Source organism: Scaptodrosophila lebanonensis, unplaced genomic scaffold (genome assembly GCF_003285725.1).
Source record: "Scaptodrosophila lebanonensis strain 11010-0011.00,11010-0021.00 unplaced genomic scaffold, SlebRS2 tig00000092-arrow-pilon, whole genome shotgun sequence".
Taxonomy (NCBI): domain Eukaryota; kingdom Metazoa; phylum Arthropoda; class Insecta; order Diptera; family Drosophilidae; genus Scaptodrosophila; species Scaptodrosophila lebanonensis.
In genome coordinates, this window is record NW_022060566.1 from 1,853,292 (window position 1) to 1,877,941 (window position 24,650).

At 36.5% G+C, this 24,650-nt stretch overlaps 1 protein-coding gene across 1 annotated transcript; it reads right to left on the bottom strand.

Moving 5' to 3' along the window:
• Nucleotides 1–7,606: 7,606 nt before the first annotated feature.
• Nucleotides 7,607–12,886, bottom strand: LOC115627130 (ubiquitin-conjugating enzyme E2 N). Its single transcript, XM_030522703.1, has 3 exons — nucleotides 12,763–12,886; nucleotides 12,488–12,685; nucleotides 7,607–9,479 (listed from the first exon to the last, which is right to left on the bottom strand). The coding sequence occupies exon 3, from the start codon at nucleotides 9,415–9,417 to the stop codon at nucleotides 8,962–8,964; it is 456 nt and encodes a 151-aa protein (XP_030378563.1). The 5' UTR covers nucleotides 9,418–9,479; nucleotides 12,488–12,685; nucleotides 12,763–12,886; the 3' UTR covers nucleotides 7,607–8,961.
• Nucleotides 12,887–24,650: the final 11,764 nt, after the last annotated feature.

The window sequence follows — 24,650 nt, forward strand, 5'->3', positions numbered from 1 at the left end:
TTGCGTTTTTTGAAGCAGAAAATCGATAAACGCGCACATACAGCAAATGTACGCATATATATGGATATATATACGTATATAGTGTGTAAGTACATAGCTGCATGTGTGATATATATGTGTGTGTGTGTGTGTAAGTAGCCAACGTCGCATGTGGCAATGTTATGCGTCTACACCAACACTCTAACACATGGGCCCCAAACAGAACAGAACAGAACATAACAGACCAGAACCGAACCGAACCCACCAGTCCCAGAGCCCAGATCCAAGGCCCATACGCAGGCCATGCCATGCCATGCCAGACCAGTCCAGGGCCGGGCCGGGCCGGGTCGGGGCTGGGCTGAGTTGGGCGGCCAAACGACGACGACTTAAAATCCCTACGTGTGCTTTGCTGTTTCATCAATTATTTATTTCGGTTTTGTGCGAACGACTACGACGAACGGACGGTTGAACTCCGGACAAACGTAGCCGGAGCCATACCCGGACACAGATACGGACTGGGGATACTGTCAGAACAAGGGCAAGGAACTGCGTTGAAAACCGTTGGGCATTTTGTGTGCAGCTGTTTCGCAATGGCGGCTGCAGGCTACAGGACATGCCACGAACTATAAAAAGAAAAGTACTATTCGACACACACGTGTAAAGCGTCTTAACAGTTGGCTATAGTTATAAGCCCATGAATCGATGATTTGTAAACTTACGCATCTTTATTCACACACAATATTAATTTGGACCCACTTCGCATTCAAAATAAAACTAAGTTTAAGAGCTCGTCTTCTAGAAGTATTGCCAAGCTTTCCTCAAAATATTGCATCATCAATGTGCTTTACTTCTTGGGTTCTTGACAATCATTTTTAAAAGTAACTTCCAATTTTCCTGCATAAATGTTTCGTTGTCTATGAAATAAGCAGTATTGTATTCCTATTAAACCGATTTAAATAATGAAAATTTGTATACCCGATAGATAAAAAGGATGACAAGAGGAATCGTCATAAATATGTCCGTCTGTGCGTTCGTTCGACTGTTCGTCTGTATGAACACCAAGAATTTTAAAACGGTAACAGCTCGAGACACCAATCCTGATTTGTAGACTTGTCTTATATATATGCAGATAAAGTTTATTCAAAATCATATATAGTCTCATTATTATATATACCTGTCATAGAACCGATCGCTACAGAGATGCCTCTTTTTCAGGATACATTTTTGCTTTATCCAGATAACTTAAGCAAATCTGCTATGTATGAGTTTTACATAGTGCGCCAACATTATCTGAAGTTTCATTAAAATTCAAAATTAATGTTTATGTTATATTCAAATATAGGCAGTTAAGATATTTTACAAAATATTTTCTCAAAAAGAAATCTGTGTATTTTATTGAAAATATAAGTAGTTTTTGGAGATTAATTTTTCGCTCAATTTTTTCAACAGAATTCAGCATCAAATATTTATTCGTTTGAACTTTTCGATGTTTTTGTTCCTTCTCTATAAATAGGTTAGTACTTGTCTATCAAAAAATGCAGAGAGTTTTGTGAATTTCAGTGCTATTCGCTCTTTGTTATGCCTATGGTGTGACATTTTGAAAAACACTGCATTTCCAGAGATCGAATGCTTTCAACTGTTTCGTTGAATCTTCTTCTTCTGATGCAGTAACGCAGCGCAAACACACACACATACACACACACACAGGCATAGACAGAAACACATCATCAGTGCCAAATTCCACTTGTCTCTGCATTCAAAAAAGTTTCACGATGCGGGCGGCGGTGGTCATTGAAACGAGTGCCTAGGTAAGCTAAAGCCACAGCCCGCAGCAGGTGCCGCACACAAGCACACCATCGCACACACACACACACATACATACATACATACATGCATATATATATTTATATATTATATGTAGGTATATGTATACATAAAAGTATTTGTTGTATGCATATGGATGGACATGCAGGTGGCGCTTTGTTCGGACAGTCGAAATGGGCGTAAGAGCGCTTTAGACTTAAAACGATTAATAGCCCCAACTTGCATGTACAAGCTGGCTGGCTGGCTGGCTGACTGGCTGGCGAGGTCTGGAACGGACCGAAACCGAAGCGAAGTGTGGCGAACGGTATGGTGTGTGGCATGGAATGGGATGGGATGGGTGGGCCGATTCATTTCAGGGCTGGGTATGGCCTTACCTTTGTCTATGCAAACACAACAAAAACTCTCTTTCACACACACACACACACACACACACACACACGAAGCTGCCGATAAAAATCCTTACCTCAAGCACTACACCGATGCCCAACACTTTTGCATACGCGTTTGTTCATCCTATGTGCGGGTGCAGGTTGCCGGGGGGTGTGAGTGTGTAATGCGATAAAAGCTACATGAAACTTCAACAAAAAAGTATTTCGAAAAAAAACCATAGAAAGAAGTTTTGAAAAAAATAGCATACATGTATACCCCACACACACACCGACACACACACACACACACACACAGAAATGACACGTTTACAGTCATCCAGGAGGCAGAACCGAGAGGCAACTGAGGGAAGAAAAAATCGTTTCGTTAGGTTCGACATTTGACTGCACAGCCTGGTGGTCACCAGGCAGGACAACACCAACAACCACAAAACCAACAAATGGACAAATGGACAGACGTATGAGCAGGCGGGCACCAATCAGCAGTACATGCAAATGGGTGTGGCCAAATATTTTGGACTCTACGACCACTACCCCCAGCCCCCCCACCACCAACACCAACAGCAACCCATATTTTGGCCGAACGCACAGGCTGCAGCAAGCTCGATAGCATTTTGTGGAGCTCTCCCAAGGGAGTCCAATAACCGTTTTGATTTCCAGTTTCGAGCATTCAATTCAAAACAGACATGGCATATATTTGTAAGATTTGTTTGAATACCCAATTATACACTTTAAAAAAAACACACACAAAATTTTTTAAATTTTTCTTCATCGATATTTTGCGAAATTGAAATGTTATTTTCGAGCGTAAAATTTGTGAATAGTAACAGTATTCGGTTTAAATCTTATACTCTTCTGTAAAATAGAATATTTGGAATAAATGTTCAATAAAGAACTTTCAAAAACAAATTATTTATAATTTTTTAATGCCAAAATTGTTAATGGTGCGAGATCCTCCAGTATTTGGTATTTCTATTTATATTTGATTTTGTTTCTTCTTGTTTGTAATCTATTTTGGATATAATTTTCCTCTTATTTATATAATTTTTTAAAGGTTTTCAGTTTAAACGTTGATATTATTTATCATGATATATATTGTTATATTCTTACCGGTATTATTTTAGTTTCAACCAATGCGCTTTTTAAATAAAAAGCGATAATCCGAAATCAGAAAAGAGTTTTACTTTGCTTGTTTAATCCTAACAGGCCCGAGATTTTCCACTACTTTTAGCGCAGATTCTTTTCTTTATTTAATTACTTTTTATATTCAATTGTATTTCTTTATTTTAACAATACTACGAATATATATTTAAATTTACGCCCCTTTTTTCATTAGTTGAAAAAGTATCTCCTGATTTTACTTAAAGTTTTTAACTACCAATCATACAAACTTGTATCTCTTATCTTTTTTAAATGCCTCTTTAAGAGTGCAGTACATTTTCGAAAAGTTCAGTTAAAATATGTAGTTGTATATAGAACATGATATAAACAAGCAAATGTTTCACCTACCTTCAAGTAAAATTGGAAAACTCTAGCTCTTACAATTTTCGAGAAATGGATGTTCATACACTCGAACAGAGGGACAGACGAACGTACACTCTACTCATAACATATGTACATACATAGTTTAGAGAGTACTCTGCACCCACTTTATAGCGCTAACATTTAACAAAACAATGCCATTAAACATATTATACTGCATTTACGTTTAAGATTTAATTTGACTGCCGACCAACGATCCGCCAAATCGTCCTGCATTTGTTCCCCCTTCCCCGGGCTTTTCAAGGCATTTCCTTTCATTTTACATAATAATTTCACTTGTTTGTTGGCTGCCAAAAAAGTTGGAAGCATTCCATGTGGCGGCCGCCTTTCCCGAACCAACCAACATTCTTAGTTGGCCAGCAATTGGTGGGCCGAGTTACGACTCAGCCCCTTCCGTTCCGATGTTGTTTGGCAGTTTCAATCCGTTTGTTATCGCATATGGTCGTCGTTGGCCGTTTGATTCATTTCACGCCCCCTTTGCAATGTCGCTGCGAACTTTGGCACCGTTAAGGATGTCGTTGAGTCGTGCCGGGTCAGGGTTGATGACAAACCCATTAATATTAGGGGCAATGTTACCCTCTGACAGATCTGCGACGTTCTGCCAAGCACAGCAATATTTGTCTACAAAATCAAACAGTGGACGAACAAGTTTCTCACTCTGGGGCCGCTCTGAGGCCTATCTTGGTCAAGAAAGAACAGGGTTCCTCAAATTCCAAAAATTGTGCCGCATTCAACAAAAATATACTTGTACTCTGTTATATCTATAAACAAATGAAAGTGCAGAATAACATGACGCACTGCACAAAACTCATAAATACTAAATATAAAATACCTATTGGAAGTATATTAAACAATGAGACTACATATGCTTTATAATAAACTTGCGAAGCATATAGATAAGAGAAGTATGCATACAAAGTTTGGTGTCTCGAGCTATTAAGATTCAAAAGATATCGATGTTCATACAGACGGACATTTCTAAATACTCTTAATCGACTCGTCCCGTCATGCTGCTAATGTCTATACCTGGCGCGCTTCCTTCGAGTAGAAGGTAGCAACATGAATTCAAATTGTTTATATAACCAAATTAGATCGTTAAAGATCTGTCAAACTTTTGGCTTACGCTATCGTTTTTTTCGCTAAGAATAGCTTTGCTGAATTGCCAAATCGATGCCAAGAATATTGTAATCGTAATATTTGTAATACTAGATTATAGTGACGATTACTCTTTATAGATGCTTTGAGTTGATATATTGAGAACTATATCATCCACCACTATCTGAAGATTGATGTTAAAGATTACTACAAGTATTATTTAAAATGTTGGACCCTTCTATAACCTCTTCTATATTTTCTTATAAATATTATTTTTACATCAATATTTCCTCATCAAAATTTTCATACTGTTATTTCCACATCAATATTTTCTCTTTAACATTTCCTCATCGATATTTCCTTAACAATATTTCCTAATTATTTATGCATCGATGTTTCTCTTCAATATTTCCCCATATTGATAGTTCTTCATCAAAATTTGCTCTTGCCTCATATATATTTGTTCATCAATATATCTCTTTATGAACATTTCCTCTTCAATATTTCCTCATCGATACTTACCAGTGTTCCGAAATATAAATAAGTAAAGCATTCAATTATTTTTTTATATTTTTGTTTTATTTTTTAGAAAAAAATATTTCTTTTTAATAAAATAAAATTAAATACATATTTATAATTATTTTTGTATAATGTTTAATTACGTAGCTGTTTTTGACTTTGTATTACAATTTCTGGTTGTTCTTTTTGTTGTTGGTGTGATTTCATAATTTTCTTCTTTTTTTTTTTGTTTTTAATTCCACTTCTCATGTTTGTTGCGATTACCATTTCCATTTGATTTAAATGTGTGAGAATATCGATTAATTGTTTCGTTTGCTTGATAAATTGTGAGGCGTAATTGCTTAAAGTTTGTTCAAGGCCCAACGCTTTAAACCATAAGATTGTTATTTATTGTACAATGCATTTAAATGTTTATCGAAAATCTTAACTGATCTAACGATTTGTAACTCATCATTCATCAAAACCAAAATCTAATTTCATATCAAACAACTTTGTAATGCTTCATATAAGTTTATAAATAATCAAAAAAACAAAAAAAAATGCTAACTTATTATTTCAAGAATTCTCCCTATTTATAATATATATATATTTTTTTTATTCTTCCATCTCTCGCTCTCACTATGGTATTTAGAACTGAACGCTCAGCTTGACAATGTAGCAATGTTTATTTAAATTATTTAATTCTTTAATCAGTATTTTATACGTTTCGTTTTTAGAATTTTACGTTTTGTATATAAATATATAAAGGGTGTTCTGTTTTTTTTTAAGAGGCCTCGAAATTTGGAATTGAAATAAAGCAGAGCCACACAACCCTCCTGGGTCCAATTCTCAATCATTTGATGTTGACTTCTCCGGATGAAGCGACGATTTAAAGAACCCCACAGATAATGTTGTCATCAAGCTCGGCTGCTTTCAATGAGTCGATAGTTTCCCTCAAAATTATGGCATTTTGTTAGCCTGCCAGGGTGGAAACAAGATGTATAGTTAACTGTTCAGAGGTAGGCCTCATTACGACTCCTTGAGTGTTGCCACATTTCAAAATATTCCGCTTAAATATGGCAACACTCACAAAATGTAAATTGCTTATCGAAAATTTGATTGCATATTTAAATGCATTATCTCCGGAAATGGGCCAAAAATGTACAATCTGACGCCGGTCTACCACTTTTGGAAATACTTGGCCACTAGCCATAAAAGCCAACATTAAATAATTGAGAAGTGGTCGAAATATTTTACCTCCAGAATGCAGTGCCTCATTTACCACATTTTCCAAAGAATCTACATCTATTCGTCTGTTCCTTCTAGACCTCTTTCAAAGAAATGTAAAAAAAAAAAACACCCTTTCTATTATCCCTCTACTTATCGCTCCCACTATGGTTTATTTAGAAGTGAACGCTCAGCTTGACAATGTAGTAATGTTTATTTATTTATGTTTTATGTTTTAATCAGTATTTTATACGTTTCGTTTTTTAGAATTTTACGTTTTGTATATAAATATATATAATATATATATGTATATGCCATATGTATCAACTATGTAATTGTATTCCTCTCTTGATTCGTTTTTACTTTCATTTCTTCTTCTGTTAGATGTATAAAGTACTAATTCCATAGAAGGCTGTTAATGTTGTTGCTGTTTATTAATTTCGTACATTTTGTTTATGTATGTGAACGAAGAAGAAGACATAAATGGTTATACAAAAAAAAATTTTGAAAATTAAGGAGGACCGCAAAAGCACCGTTCTACACTGAGCTATCGATATTCATTACTCGTATATAGTATAGTAATAGGTATACCATATGTTTCTGAATATGTGGTTTTAAAGTTGAAAGTATCCTAAAAATTGTTGCTCATCGAGATCCTTGTTAGGTTTATTTGTTTCTTGGTGTTCTTATGTCTTGGTTACAGTGATTTGTGTGTGTGTCCACCTTTCGGAGGTATCATTATTTTCGTATGATGATGATGAAAAATGAAAGACTCCTTTGAACTCAAAGTGAAGAATCTGAACAATTGAACCAACAACTTGTGTAAATAAAAAATGATTACTTTTTGGGATTTCATCCCTACCTCGATTTCTTTTGGGGGGTTATTCTTAAAAGAGAGAAACAAATAAACTCACCATGGCTTTTTTCTTCTTCTTCTTCGTAATGGTAGGATGCTGGAGGGGTTGAAAAGTGAAACCTAAATAAAACCTCACGATTTCTACAACAAAATAAAACTTAAGAAATATAATAATAATAATAATGAAACGGTCACACAATTGCTTTTAAAACATTTTTCATATATTTTGTCAAAATAACTTAGTTTCCAATTGAAGACGCGACGGCAGCGTTATACTGAGGCAGTGGCTGGCTTCGCTCTAAATATATATAGTTGTAGAAACTATGCACCCCTCTTAATATTTGAGTGTAGCTATTAAAAACGCAGTTTGTTTGTGAATGTGAAGTATCAGAGGTTTTTGCATACCTTTCACATCTCCCTCTCTCTCTATCTCTCTATTGAACGAAAAAACGATGCAAAAAGGTAAGGGTAAGGTTAAAGTTTTAAAAACAGTTTTCTTCCCTTTTCATCATCATTATGACAATTGGAAATTAGCTGTTATTTTTAGTGTTGTGGTTGGGGAAGGAAGAAAAGCTTCTCTTTTGTTTCTCCTTCTGTGTAGGTCACCGTGCTTTTCGCCCTTGTTTGTTTGTGTTTTTGTGTTGGTCAGTTGTAAGAAAATGTTTTACTCTTAGATCTTGTACTGTGTGGGTTCTTTCTGTATGGATTCTATTTTGGTTAAACAAAGATAGTTCCCGTTAATCTCTACTTAACGCAACGAGTGTAAAGAAAATTAAAATCATCCTCTTGATGACAATTAGAAATCGAAATGAATTGAGAAGAGTATAGATGTCTCTTTTGTGATAAAATATAACTGCATATGTATTTTCTAAATGTTAAGGAAAAATGCCTTTCAGCTATGCCTTTCAGACTGTTTTGTAAACTGAGAAAAGTTGTTAATTTTTTAAAATATGTTTTAATGGTGATTTAAAACCCTACCTAAACGCTACCGTCAACAACCTAATTGGACACGCTTCATCTCGTTCTATGCCTGACTTATTGGTATACAAAAGTACTGAGTTTTTTTTTTTATAAAATGTATGTATATGTTTATTGTGTTGTGTGTTGGTGTTGTGTTGAGTGTGTTATGAAGCATACATACATTATTATATCTCTTATGTTTAGAAAACCCGCCCGAGCAAAAAAAAATTTGTTACAAAAAAGTAGTTTGTTTTTTTTCCATCAGCTATCATTTGTTTTTCGTTTGTTTGTTGTTGTTTTTTTTTTAGTGTCCTTTGCATGCCCCCTGCATACTCTCATACCGCACCATCACAACGTCACGTCCGCTGTCACTGTAACCCTACTCTCCCCACTTGTCTAAGTTCGCTTCGTTTGACTCCTACTTTTTTCTACCATTTCTGTCACTAAGTGTGTGTGTGTAGGTGTGTGTGTGTGTTTGTTTATATGTTACGCTAAGCCTAAATTTTGCGACTACAATGACAACAGCAACGATAACGCTCACGCCCCTACGCCCACACCCACTTCCACGTCCACGTCCATGTCCACGCGCACTCTTCAGTCTTCGACGGCATACTTCTGGGTCCATTCGCGTGCATTGCGTATGGCCTCAGCCTCGTTCACCTTCCACAGTTCGGCGACATCGTTGGCCAGCGGATCATCGGGATTTGGGGCGCTGAGTAGTGCCTGAATGGACAAGAGTATGGTGCGAATTTGAAGGGCTGGACTCCATTTGTCCTTGAGGACGTCGAGGCAAATGCGACCCAGACGATCAATGTTGGGATGATAGATTTTCGTTATGAAGCGAACCTTCGGTGCTGACATCGGATAGTCTTCGGGTAAGAATAATTCCAGCTTGAAGACACCACCCTCGAATGGAGAATCGTTCGGACCGGTGACAATAACATGGAAATAACGGGCGTTATTCTCATCGGGAATGGCATTGATACCGGGAACTGGTTCCTGCATCAGACGCTGGGTTTCCTTTATGATGCGTCGCGGTAAGCTGGACATGGTTTATATTCTTGTTGTTGTTGTGGTTGTTGTTGTAGCGACTTGTTGCAATTTGCTGTCCTCTAAAATGGTAAGAAGACAACACAAGTAAGGCAAAGTTGTTGCTATTGAGTATGTTTGTGTGTGTGTGTGTGTGGAAAATGTTTCAAGGACAAGTAAGGAAGCAAGCAGGACAAACACTTTTCACATCCAAACACAGTTAAAAAGTTAGTCAACACCATCATGTAGGGATATATATATATATATATATATATATATATATATATATGTGTGTGTATAGAACTTGGCAGGTGCTCAGTTGTTGTTGTTGTAGTTGTTGCTGCCGCTTCTACTGCTACCGCTTTTCTTTGGCTTTCACTTTCGGTTGGCGGCAAATGCCGGAAAGTTTGCTTTTGTGGCTTCAACTGCAGCGTTGCATTTTCTTTCTTTTTCAAATAAATTTTGCATATCGCGCACACACTCACACAGATAAGTATGCATACATGTATCCACAGCTACGAGTACACGTATGTGTGAAAGGGGAGTGGAGTGCTTTTAAAGAGCTGCCTGTGGTTAAAGCTTCGAAAATTAATGTGCAGTAATAAAGCAGCGCAAATTAAATCGAACACTTGCGTACACTCCAGTTCAAAAACTTAGGCACACTCACAGCTCACGTACAAGCATACATACATACTTAGTTCCTCGCATACCGATATATACATATATACACATGTGCTTATCAAATATGTTTTAAACTTTCTTCGACCGACCTTAAGATACGTTGTAGTCTCAGGCATGATCTCGATTTTATTGGTAATACCAAACGGTAGTTGAGTTTTTAAAATAGCCCTAGAAAGATTGCTGCTATCGTGTTTATAGCCATATTTGGGGCTTGCGCTTACACAATCTCTACACTTTAACTAACAGGCTTAGACAAACTTGAGCATAAAATTACATTAAAGACGACAAACGCGAAAAACAGAAATGGAATAGTGGTTGAACCCATATAGCATGTATGTATTTCCGAAGTTTCTTATCAATAATGTTTTACAAGTAAAATTTTGTTTATCTCGAGCAAAGTTATCAATAGAAAAAGGGGCGTGCTGCGTTCGCAACAATTTTCGGCCCTTTTTGCAATAAAAATAGATCGACTTTAGCAATTATTGATGGTTGGAGCAAAAATAGTAATAAAACAGACGTTTTGTAGGAGTTAAGGTCAGATTTGCCAATAATTTGCACACTCATGTGTGTTACATTGAAAGTACGAGTAGTCTTTGAAAAATAAACGCCAAGGTTGGTTTTTGTAGTAGAAAGTGTAGACTTCTTATTGGTTTTCAAGAAATTCTAAAATGTTTACCTAACCGACCTATCCCTAAATAATAAATAAAAACGACAGCTAAGTTAGACAATCAGTTCCGCACGATTTACCGTTTTACAGACTTGGGCATTTTGTTCCGTTACACCTATTTGAACATCAAACAGGTATCTGATGCATGGTATGATTGATATGTACTACAAATATAATTATTTCATTTAATATTGAAAGTAAAAAAGGGCTTAATCGCTAAAAACAATTTTAAAAAATATCAAATAAATTAGTTCAATTTGTCGGAACTCTTAAACTTGACTAAATGTTTAGTATGTTTCATCGCTACATACATACAGTATTCCAAATAAAAAACATTTTAAGTATTCTAGCTCGGAAATAAATGCAATATCTAGTACCGGACATGGGAAGTCTGTTAGTGCGATACTTGAACAGAATGTTCAGATTCGAAATATCCACAGCACTCCATCTGCTTATCTATATGATCGTCCTGATCTGGACAAATATGATACATTTTTGGATAAACATTCTTTAGAGATCTCTTTAAACACTTAAGAAAATTAACCCAATTCCAAACATTTTTCTTTGAAATCTTATCATATATATTTTAAATATAAATTTTTCTCATTTCAATAGGATTAAAAAAAAATAATAATAATAATAATAATAATAATAATAATAATAATAATAATAATAATAATAATAAAGAACTGAGTGGCAATTTTTGAAAAATTGATGTATTTTTTATTTTTTTTTATATACCATTTTTATCGATCGAGACCGATCAATGCCAAATATTTTCTAGATTCATATATGTGTATATATACACATTTATATACGCATTTATTTAATTTGTTTTGTATGCATGTGCGATCATAATAAGATGTGTCGACAATAACAGCAGCAGACCACAGCGGCAGAGGCAGGCAGAGGACAAGACACAATGGCGCGCGCTGCAAACCGCGTCTGAATGCGGCATGAACAGAAGAAAGTTCCAGCAAACGAACAATAACAGATGATAACAGAAAAGAAGAGCACAAGAAAATACATAAATACATACATATGTATGCATATAATAATTATGCAAAAGAGTAATATGAAATGTGCCAGAGCCGATTTTTAAAATAGACAAACAAATGTAATTTACAAATGATTGTCAATGGAACGGAGAAGGGAGGAAGGGAGGGTGCAGAGTTGGCAGGTGGTGCAGTTTGTTGTTCTTGTACTGTTCTTAAATGTATTGATTTTTAGACGTGACAAACGCACAACACATTTTACCAGCACACACACAAACACACACAAAATACATACACAAGCAAAAGCCGCTGCACGTACGCACATGCACACACACACGGGCAAATAGTAGACAAGCAGACAGACACGCATGCCGCTACCTATGGCTTGGGAAAAATCAATATTCGGCGCATTATTAAAGTTGGCTAAATTGTTTTACAGCCACTTGGCCACCAATTAAATACAAATGCTCGCCACACATTTAAGCTATCAAAATTTGTTCACACACGCACGGGAAAGGAAAAAAATTACTCACACACATACACACACACAGGCATACGCACAAAGCAAAACGCAAAAAAAAAGAAAGACAAAATTGAAGACGATGCGCAAGCGAATGCGGCGGCAGCGTTTTTGACGACGTCACGCGTCGGGTATGAGACAAAGAAAGGGCAAGCAAATTGAAGCTCTGTGTCCGTGTCCAGATTTTTCGATGCATTTTCAATTTGCAATTAAATAATTTGCACTTACCCACACACACGCACAAAATAGCGCACACCCGTTCAGTTTAGACAAGGCAGAGACTGAGACTCCCGCGGTCGCTGTTTCTTTTTTCTTCTTCTTTTTTTCAGCAAAAACGTTCTGTTCTAGCTGCCGTTTTCCTTTTCGGCCGTGCTGCGATGACTGCCTCTTGTTGTTGTTGTTTTGCACTTGAACACTATCACAGCACTTAACCAGAGAACAAAAAAAAAAACCAAATTTTATGAGTATTTCACGTTCACCAATATATGAAACGTTTTAATTACCACGCAGCCACAATTGTTTTGCACAAATTACTCAACAAAACGATTTTATTTCGTTGCTATTACAAGAATTTATGAACGTGAAACGTCGAACAAACTCGAAAAAATTTTTTCACGAGAATGTGTGTCGGTTTATTTGCATGTATTGTGTGCATGTGAGCCGCACTGTCAGCAGCGTAGAGTTGCCAAACAGCCCGCGGATGATCACGCGTTATTTAATGCACTCTTTTTACTACATTTTAAATATTTGTCGAATATTTTTCAGGTTGTTACATTGCAGATTAGTTTTAATTAAAGTTGTAATAGTTTCAGTAATTGTTTTCATGCAAAAAAATCGCTTACACATATGATTCTGGTGTAGAGTCGACAGCTCTGCCGCTATTCGACTGTCAGAAACGGGTGTGCTATAGCAGCGAGCTTTGAAATGCGTTCGGATGGCCTCCATGACAGCGCAGTCAGCTCCGATGAACGATAGCGGCGTGCGGAATTTGGGCAAGAGATGTGGAGGTGAAAGGAAAGATATGGCGAAACATAAATTATTTACGGGTGTTTGAAGATCTTGTTTCTGACGAATATTGTGCAAATATGTACATCTGGTATAGCAAACTTTTTAGGCATACCTACCATACAGGTTGTTCTAGTTTAAGTTGCAAAGTAGATGCGCGTGTTCGGATTTATTCTTTTGTTGGGTCTTCAACATACAGGGGAGGCTGACTGCCTAGAATATGCCTAGAACAAATTGCATGAGAAGAAGAAAACTTAACCATATCTATTACTCACAACATATTTTTAATTCAGGCTTTCTGCATTCAAAATCATATTTGTACATGCATATGCCGTCTTGGGATGATATTGTATATACTTGTAGAATGAAAAAAAATTGATCTTCAATTAATTTTTTTTATTATTGAACAGAAAAATTGACTAGAAATATGGAAATTTTAAGTACAAAGTGTTTTAGTTCTTTAATTTAAAAGCCATATGTACATGTTTATAAAAGTTTTTAGTTCTTTTGGCCCATCTGTCTGCTTTCAACTCATGGCTGCAGTCACTGCCTCCTCGCCTATTTAAAACCCCAGTAGTGTGGATTTAATGCCCCGTTTTTTAAGGACAAACTGCTTTCTGGGAGACTCAAAACAGTTCTCCTGATAAAGAACATTAGTGTGCTTCAGTAATACGCATCCCTATGCGGTACTCAAGGAACTAGAGAATGGTTTGGTTTACTAATCGAAAGAATGAAATTAGAATATTACAAAATAAAAATTGACTTTCGAAACGAGAATGAATGATTCGAATTAGAGATCTTAAACATGACAACAGACGTCTACTTTGCTTCCATCTGAGTTTTAACAACTTGGAATACCAGAAGCCAATTTAAACGCATAATTGAAGGAAGTTACATTTTCAAACATTTCATTTTTAAAAAATTATATTAGGGATTTTCAATCGGATTAAGTTGTACGCGAACTAATTTATTAATTATTAAACATTTGAAACCCCTTTATACAGAATGTCTGACCTTTTCATTCATGATAAAAATAATTTTAAATGTATTAAAAATGTTTTATTATTATCGATGACTCAACATAATGTTCCGAAATCATTTTATTATAAGAAGAATAATGTATTTGTCTGCCATCCGCTTTTAATCGCAATTTCTTTCGCTTTTCCAATATGTACATATGTACATACATAAATACATATATATATAGGCAAATTCCTTTAATTTTTGTTAAACAGTTCTCCACAAATGATTTAATTAAATCCACAAATTTTTATCTCTATCCAGTTTGCAATATTATGATCACTCATTGCAATTACATATTATATTTTTAATTTCAACCACATATTTCTAATTATAAAAAACTTGTTAAAAATTTGTTAAATGTCTTCACAATACATTCTTAAAACCGAAACCTGGTGAAGTTTTTAACTTTTCAATTTACTTTTTTGACATTCTCGGATGAAAAGAAATGAATTCATTTCGAATTAATTACAAACAGGTAGTTTCCACAAAAATATGCATATGTTCATTACATGAAATTAACGAAACTATACATTTGTAAGTATTTTCCATTTCCAAATTATAGAGTTCTAGACTCATTTACTTTCTACATATTATTCCTTTTATTTCATCTGTTCTCTCATTTTGTTATCTTGCAACGTATGTACATATGTTTAATTGTCAGACTGCAGAGAGATCTAGAGATTTACAGGAATTCGTATTGAAGATCCAAATGAGAGTCATTTAAAAAATTTAAAAGTGCAGCGCCAACTTGAAAATGCACATGGCTTAAGCTCTCTCTGTCTTTTCCTCACTAACAAGAAGCTTGTGCGTAAACAATACCGTTACATATCTGGCAATTGACCCTTTGCACCAGGAATGCTTTTAACTGTTTCCTTTCTTTCAAATTACGTCGCCAAGATTCAAAAAATGACAATAAAACTATCGGCATAGGCAAACTTTTAGCGCACATGCCTACGTCACAAGCGTAAAAACATATGTACATACATACATCCATACATAGAAACATGTGAGCGAGCATACATATTCACGTTGCGACCCTCTGTTTGGTTATTTGCAATTGAACCAATACAACAACAAAGCGTTGACAACACACCAACAACAACACCACTAGCAAGCCTACGTATGTAGGCGCGCACTTACACACGCCCCCGACGCTCAAAAGTCAAAAGCAGCGACAAAAACAACAGCGAAATGTACAAGTTGCAAAAGGCAGAATAACTGTACAAAAAAATGTCAATTTGTGTAATCAACATTTATGCGTTTTTACGCCGCCAACGTCGCGTCGCGCACGGGCATTGGGCAGCAGGCTGGCCACGCACACACACACACATTTGTACATGCATACTCCATGCGGCGCTTGCAATGCCCAATGGATGGACAAGCGCACATACATACATACATATGTACGTATGCATGTGTGTATGTACGGAACGGCCTCACTGAAACAACAAAAACAACAACAGTAATAATAAAAACAAAAACAAACCACACACATGTGCGTGGCTTCGACAAACGACGTCAACAGCAGCAGCAGCAACAAAAGCAACATAGAGGCACTGCACCACCCATCTCGCTCTTGCACCTTAGGCGGCAGCAGAAACAACAACAACAATAACATCAACAACAGCAACTGCCTAACAAAATGCAATCGAGCTCACACACACACACACACGCACACACAACGAACGAACAGCGAACGACGGCAACGACGACGAATGAACGAATGATAAATAGCAAAGGCAGCATAGTAGCAGCGACGTTGGCAGCGAGTGAGATAAAAAAGCAACAACACCAACGACGTCGACGGCGACGACGCGTGTAAAAAGGGTCGCTTGTGGGCATAAATGGCATGGAATCGAGAGGGGAGAGGCGACGCATCTGAAATTGCACACACATGCGCTGCAGCTGTTGTAAATGGCGTGCACACACACACACACACATACACAAACACATGCGATCTTTTTTAGGCTGGGCCGCCTAGTTAGCCAAACCCAACCCACTACGCTGCTGCTAGTCGCTCTGCCACCGCACTCAACGTCATTGTCGCTGCGTGTGTGAGAGCGTAAGATAGAGGGAGAGAGAGAGCACACAAAATGCCACTCTCTTCTCTCGCATGCAGCTACAAACGACGGGCAACAGCACAACAGCCAGCAGCAGCTGCATTCGATTACTGCCCACAACTGTGACTGCGACTCGTGCTTCTGCTGCTGCTGCTGTTGCTGTTGCTTTTGCTGTTGCTGCTACTACCACGGCTAATACGGACTGCCTTTACATTTTGGCCTTTTCAGTTCTACAGTTGCCGGCTTGCCAGTTTCGCAGTTTGGCAGTTTGGCAGCCTGTGGCCGCCAGTCAAAGACAATTTTCGTCATACATACATACATATGTACTTATAAACAAATATATTGTATGTAGAACGCAGCTAGAATAACTATGTATGTATGTATGGATGTTTATTTCGTTCTGGCGACCTTTATTTGTTCTTGAGCTGTTAAGCCACACATATGTACATACATACATACTTACACATATTCCCAATCATAACAAGCTGTAGTTCTTTACTTGAACTCTGCTTATCATTTTAGTGGGTGGCGGGGGGCGGGACGCCAAATTGTTCTTAATGGAACATTGCCATTGTTCGGAACACTTGGGGCTGTCTGAAGACGCAAAAAGTTGTAAAAACAATTAATCTCTTATATTTTTTTGAAGCAATTATCCTTACCAGAAAATAGCATTTTAATGTTATTTGGAATTTATTTAATTGATTTATTTATTTAATAAGCTGTCGATGTAAAACCAAAAAAAAAAAAATTAATACAATAGACAGCTTCATTTGATCAATATCTAGCCGAATTTATAAATAAATAAATATATAAATTTTTTGGATTTTCTTTTTTTTTTTTGTAAATGAAGACGTTTTCTCAAAGATGCAGAAAGATTTTTTTAATTTTCAATTTCCTTCAAATTTGTTTGAAGATTCTTTAAAAAAAAATTATTGAAGCAGGGAAATCAATTTATTACTGGGGGTGTATTGTTTTTAAGTATCCAAAATATATATTGTTTAAACTTAAAATTAAACTATATGACACTTTTTATCAGTCTAGCTTTGTTATTATAAAAGGAATTGAATAGAATTTTTTCAAAGATTCTAAATTCAGTGAAAATTTTCAATTTCCTTCAAATTTGTTTGAAGATTCTTTAAAAAAAAAGTTATTGAAGAACGGAGTGGAAATCAATTTATTACTGGATGTACTGTTTTTAAGTATCCAAAATATATATGTCCAAATGCATTGTTTAAATGTAAGATAAAACTATATGGCACTCTTTATCAGTCTAGCTTTGTTATTATAAAAGGAATTGTCCAGATTTTTTTCTAAGATTTCCCAGGAGATTTATAGCCAGTAAATATCAGATACATTTCCAATTATCTACAATCAACTTAACTTTAATTTTATCACTAATCATATAAAATATGATCTGTAAAACAAAGCAATCTTTCTTTTTGTTTCTTTTTCTTCTATATATTTACTTTTGTTTCAATCAGAAGTTTTCCCTTTCTCATTTTTCCTATTGTCGGGTTATAGTTGAGATTTTAGTCCGTTTGAAAACTTGACTAGAATAGCAAAATAAATAAAACGACATTACCATTTCAACTCCGAAAAACTTGCATTTCTTTGAAGTCTGATGAATGAATGGGGTTTCAAATTCTTTTGACCAGATTCGAAATTGTATTCACAAATGATAATTGGATTTGCGCCATATTTTAGAATAGTTAGGTATATCTATGACAAGACTTTTCGGGTAATGGTTTTCAAATGTAACGCTAGAGTTTTGTAAAATGAATTAGCGCTTGTTATTCCAAAATTAGATGGCCTTATACTTATGTAATTAGACTCGACTATAATTCTTTTTGGAAATGTGGAAGGTGCTTTCTGGGAGGGGAGGGGGGAGTCCCTCCACACTCCGCAGCTTAAGTACTTAGCTTATCATGCATAATTAGATGTTTATTTACATTCAAGAGTAACTCCCCAACTCCCCAAAACTCACTCGGGTCCTCCACTAAAACATTGTTCGCGTCCCTACTAGTTGACGCGGCGAAGGGGGGGGGGGGGGTGCTTTCCTCTAAGGCCATTCGGGGGCGCCAACATTTGCACGCACTTTAGACGTCGCTGCCGCAGTCGCAGTCGACGTCGCACATTTCTATAAATTTTAATGGCCGACAGTTTTCAATATGGCGCAGTTGGTTGCCTCCTCGGATCTATGAGGGTGAGTTGCATGCCACAGATAGCTGTTGCTGTTGTTGTTGTTGTTGTTGCAGCACTATGGCGGTCAAGTTAGGGTTAAGTGCAGCGAGTGTGTTCGAGTATTTAGTTTATTGGATTCTATTTTCTAGCCGCTCCACAGATCGAAATAGTTATGGGCGCTAAGCTAGAATTCCATGGAGTATGGTCAGACAGACAAATAGTTGGCTCCCAAAATTTTGTCAACAAGTGTCTTTTTTTCCACCCATTTTTCAGAGTCAAATTTGTTTGCAAATCATGAACAAACAAAATATCGGAAATTAAGTTATTTATCCTTGGAATCGATTTGAGTCTATTTACTATTGATCCCACATGCAGACTGAAGTTGTGGCAAATAGTTTGCGCACATATTTGTTAAAAAGCCCGAGTGTATTAACAAAAAATAATGCTAGTTCTATTAAAAACATAAAAGAGCACCAAACTATACATAGAAATATAGTTTTCCTGTAAACAAAACATACTCTTCTAAGCCTTTGTCATGCCTGATCGTTGCTTCATTGTTGAGGGAGTGCGTGTTGCGATCGTTCCTATGGTAGCTATATACGATATTGTGCGCAGATTGTAAACAAAAAATTTAAAATTTTCAATTTGATTAAATTTCGGCCTAAAAAGTTTACTTACTAAGCGTCATTTTTTCAGCAATCGTTCCTATGCCAGCTATATAAAAAAATTACGCCATCTATGCTTTACAATAAAGTTGCTTTGCATATTTATAAGACCAGTCTACATATCAAGTTTGGTGTCTCGAGCTGTTATGGTTCAAAAGTTATGGGTGTTCATACAGACGAACAGTTGGACGGACCTGAAGCGCCTGCTTCTTCTTCCACCAGTCGTTAGGACTTTTCACACAGCACACCCTTTAAGCTTTCGACTTAGCGTATAGAAAGGAAACTTAACTAAAAACGTGAACTAACAAAGGTTTACTAAGCTCAGGAAATATAGTTTATGGGGATTTTTTAAAATCTTGACTTCCTCTCACAGATCTTAATAGAAATCCATTTGTACATGTTCGAGCATGCTGCAGACTGCTTTAGTAATTGCATCTAAATTTCCAAATATACACGAAGGATGTCAGAAACTTGTTTGCAAAGACTTATACAAGTAGAGCCACAAAACATTGGCACAGATTGTCCGTAAGATTCCACCATTTCGATAAATAACTTAACATTCAAATGCAATTCCCCTTTCTAAGTCTCTGAGGTGTATTACAATTAAAAAAAGGTCCTTAGAAATGCGATGTATTGTTGTAGTATTGATCCAAAACAGTAAATAAATTTCTCAATGGGAGGTTTTTGGTTCCGCTGATAATCTGCCACGAATATTGAAAGCTATCAAACGTTTGTACATTTTCAAAAACCAAAGAAATTATTATGAGGATATTTAAAAAAATTACAAAATACTGATTATCTAAGAATTTTGTTCATTCTCTCACAATATAATGATTAATTTTGAGTTATACTTTACAACTCGACCAGTAATCATTATTTTTGAGAGAAATAAAAAATTTAAAAATTTTTATTCTAATTTTGATGATTTTTTTTCATAGATAATAACGACTGAATTTAATTAATAATTACGACTAAATCATTGCCTAAACCCGACCTTGATGTACTGGTTTAATAATATAAGTAGTTCGATCAAATATTGTTAGAGTTTATCATTTAATGTACTTCAAATAGTTTTCATTATTAGGTATAGTATATTAAAAAAAAAAAATCATAAAGAAATAACAACAAATTCTGGTCATAAAAGCAATTGAAGGAAAACTTTTCAAGTATTGCATTAATTTGGACGCTCAAAATAAAAGTAGTGTTTCAGATGTTAGTCTCTAATTTATTATTATTATTCAAATTACTAAAATTATTACTACTATTACATTGAGCACAGCTGTAAGGAAATTTAAGCATAAATACTAGCAAACATATGTACTTACATATATTTTAAATTTTAAGTTTTTATTAATTTTTTGTCATTGTTTAAGGATATATGTATATATCTATATAAATTTTTCGATACAAAAAAGACAAAATTACAGGGGTTTTTTTTTTCAAAAAATAAAAGAATTTTTAATCATTGAGTTGAATGAGTTTTATGTTTATTATTATTTTTACTATTACTATTTTACTATTATTTTGAGCACAACTGTAAGTTAATATAAGTATAAAACATACATATCAAACATACATACAAGTATGTACATATTTGTTAAGTTTAAATTTTTGATTAATTTTTTATCATTGTTTAATATATATATCTAAATAAATTTTGCCATTATTTCCTACAAAAAAAAAAAACAAAATTACAACTTTTTTATAGTTTTTATTTTCAAAAAATAAAAGAATTAATAATCATTACTGAATGAGTTTTATATTTATTATTATTTTTACTATTACTATATAAGTACAAATACTAGCAAACATATTTTTTAAGTTTTTTATCATTGTTCAATATATATAGATATATCTATATAATTTTAGCCCTTATTCCCTACAAAAAAGACAAAAGTACAACTTTTTGTATAGTTTTTTCATAAATAAAAGAATTATTAATCATTACTGTTTTGCTCAAAAATAATGACTATTGGTCGAGTTGTAACTAAAAATTAATCATGCTTTTGTGCGAGAATGAATGAAAATTAAAATTGGTAACTCTTAGTGAATATGCTTAGAGAATCCAAAAAGAAGGATCTTGGCAAAATTCTCGTTTTATCAAAGCTACTATATTTTTATTTGATTTATTTCTTTACACGCCTTATCCTAGCCTGACAAGTATTGGATTACTTTGAAATTATTACGCTACTCATTACAATGACTGAGTGAATGAATTTGATTTGCTTTAAAAAAAAAATTAGTTATTTGCGGTCCTTAGCAATAAGTATTGGTATTGGTGTTCCTGGAATAAACAAAAAACCCAACTGGAAGTAGCTGCCACATCACTAAAAAGGAGAAACAAAAAGCCGCTTATTGTTTGTCGCCCAGAGAGTATGTTGAAGCACACAGGTACGGGCATAAGTTACACTATAATTGCAGCAGTTGCACAAACTGGGGGGCGAAAAAAAAACAAATAAAAGAAAAGTTTGGAAGGCCAAGCAGACTGCTGGCTGGCGGGCTGGCGCCACTAGTTGGCTCCAGAAACCTTGCGAGCGATGGGAAGACCCACATATTGAATGCAACTTATTGCTGCAGTTGCGATTTTATTTATATTTTGTTGATTTTTTCTTTCATACGAACACTCACTGATTAGCGTTTGCTGATGCTAACTAATTACGGAAATAGCGAAGACTTCCGGTTTGTTGTGGTTGTTGATTTCATTGCCACAGCATTTTATTTAATTTAACAGCTCCCAACAACCACCCACCCCCCAGTCGTTATCACACCCACCCACCACACACACACACACACACACACACACACACACACACACACACACACACACATAGAGACAGGGCATCGTCTTCAGCAAATATGTCAACATTTGTTTGTTAGAAAAGCTGGAAAAACTTTCGCTTCATGTGCTTTCGCTTTTCGCTGGCTTTTTCGCTTTTTCAAGTGCCTGCCGCAACAACTTTTCTGTGGTGGGCCACCAAAAATGTTCAGCAAAGAACGGCAGCAGCCCCCCACTAACACCCCCACCACCACCCCCGCATCACACTTGCACTAGCAACCCCCTCCTCCCTAGCTCCCCACTTCCCCTTCCCTTCCCTTCCCTTCTATAAACATATATGTATGTATATAAGTTTGTAGTTGTTCGGAGAAGTTCATTAACATGGCGCTGAGGACACGTGCGTGCGGGCGTGCCTTGGTGTGTGTGTGTCTTGGTGTGTGTGTGTCTTGGTGTGTGTGTGTGTGTGCGTCATCTGGCATGCCATGCATTTATGATAAAGACAACAAGATTTCTTACGACAGGACACGGCACACGCATTTCACATTTTGCATTTCCAGCATCCAAGTTCCAGTTCAATTCGGCCGAGCTGTACAGTGAAAACTCGCTTAACGGACACCTCTCTTAGTCGAGGACACCAAGCATTTAAGTAGCCTGCGATGCTCTAGTGTTGCCCATCTTCTAAGAGACTTGAAAAGGCTTACAACTTTCCGTATTCCAATACAGTGTGAACTCGCTTAATGAACACCTCTATTGTCCATACATACACTCCTCTTAGGTGGGAACTTTTTGTAAAACACACTAAGTATTCTCATAAGCGAACACTCTCCTTGTTCGATGGTGCGCGTCCGTCCTAGTGAGTATTCGCTGTATTTATTTATTTACCTAAAAAGTTGCTCAGCATCTTAAGTAAATTCCCACTCATTATTTCAAGTCTTTCTTTGCTGCTCCCGACTCAGTTGTTTATAGAGTGTTCGAAGACTAGCCCTAGTTTGTCCCTCTAACCAATGTTTAGCTTAAAACATTTAATTCAAACTAGCAGTCAAATCAAATTTAAATGTTCGGCTGCTGTTCATCGAAATGTTCAGACACAAACTATATATGTATATAGTGCACTGAAAATGAGCTCGCATTTGAAAAAGCCAAGCCAATCTAGTTGATTTAAAGAAAAGAAGAAAAAGAAAAATATAAAAAATATAAAAGAAAAATATATCTATCTATTTGATTTATAAAAAATCGGTTAAAAAAAGAAAAATATTATAAATTATAATTTATTTTAATTTCTTTGAAGTTTTAATTAAAGTTTATTTCTAAAACGTTCGCTCAATTGACATGCGCCTTCAAAATTAGAATTAAATTTAAATTGAATATAGCGTTTCTGATTTCGTTTTCGAAATACGCGCGTTAGCTAAACTTTAATAATCAAAGATTGCAAAACTATTTGATTGAAAATAAACAGTTGAACACGTTGCTGCAGCATGTTGCCAAAGGAGCGGCAACATGGCTCAATGCGTTCAACTCTTTCGCAGCGCCGAAGAGCGTGCAGAGCGGCGAAAGCAGCTGCAAACTGCATTCGACGCGGGCAGCGACGTCGACAGCGACTGTGGGCGAGAGTGCAAGTGAAAGAGTGAAAGAGAGACAGCGAGCGGCAGAGAGAGCGCCCAAGTGAGTGACTGCGACCCACAGAGCGGGCCAGTGGGGAGGCCCAAGAGACAGTGAGACAGAGTGGGAGAGAGCGACAGAGAGAGAGAGAGAGAGAGAGCGCAGGGCAAAAACGCAACGAACAAAACGAGCAAAACAAAAAATGCAAAACACACAATTTTTTTTTGTACGTGCTTTGGCAAAGGGCAGTCACGACTTTACAAGCCCACCAGGGGGGCGGCAGCGACGGCAGCCAGCGACTCATTCAAGCACTCGAGCAGGCGACAACAAAGGGGGCCAGCGGCCGATGGGGGGTGTGTTGGGGCAGACAACGCACACGAACACGGCGCAAAAGGACGAAACGAAATGAAACGCAGCAAGACGTACGTACGACGAGAATAAAAAAACATCAAGAAGAAAATTTGAGAGTACAACAAAAACAAAAACAGAAACAAAAACAGAAAACGAAAAACAGAAAGAAAAAAAATGTGTCCGTTAGTCATTAGGCGGCATGGGGTCGTGAGTGCAACAGACTTCGTGGGGGCTCGGGGCGACTGTCAGTCAGCGGGGCCGGTCGGGGAGTGCGACAGGCGAACAAAGGAAACCCTTGGCAACGCAGGCCAACAAAAAGGAACGTAAGCAAGGCAACAAAATCAAAAAATTCAACAACAACAACAGCAACAAATGGAAAAAAGAAAACCGAAGCAGTGGCAGAAAGGACGAAAGTCATCGTCGTTGTCGACGTCGTCGTCGTCGTCGTCTGTGCTTTGTTGTTGCTGTTGTGTGTGTGTGTGTGTGTGTGTGTGTGTGTGTGTGGGCGGCCTGTTGGGCTTGCATAGGCGCAGTCTGCTCCAAGCAAACCCCCCCCCCTCCCCCCTCCAGCAACTGCCCCTAACATGCGCCATCGTCGTCGCCGTCGTTTTTGGAGTCAATGTCTGGCCAAAGTTTATTTGAGTGTTGCGTGCGTCTGTGTATGAATGTGTGTGTGTGTGTGTGTGTTGCGTGTCTATGGCTCTGTGTGTGCAACGACTGCGTGCAGACAG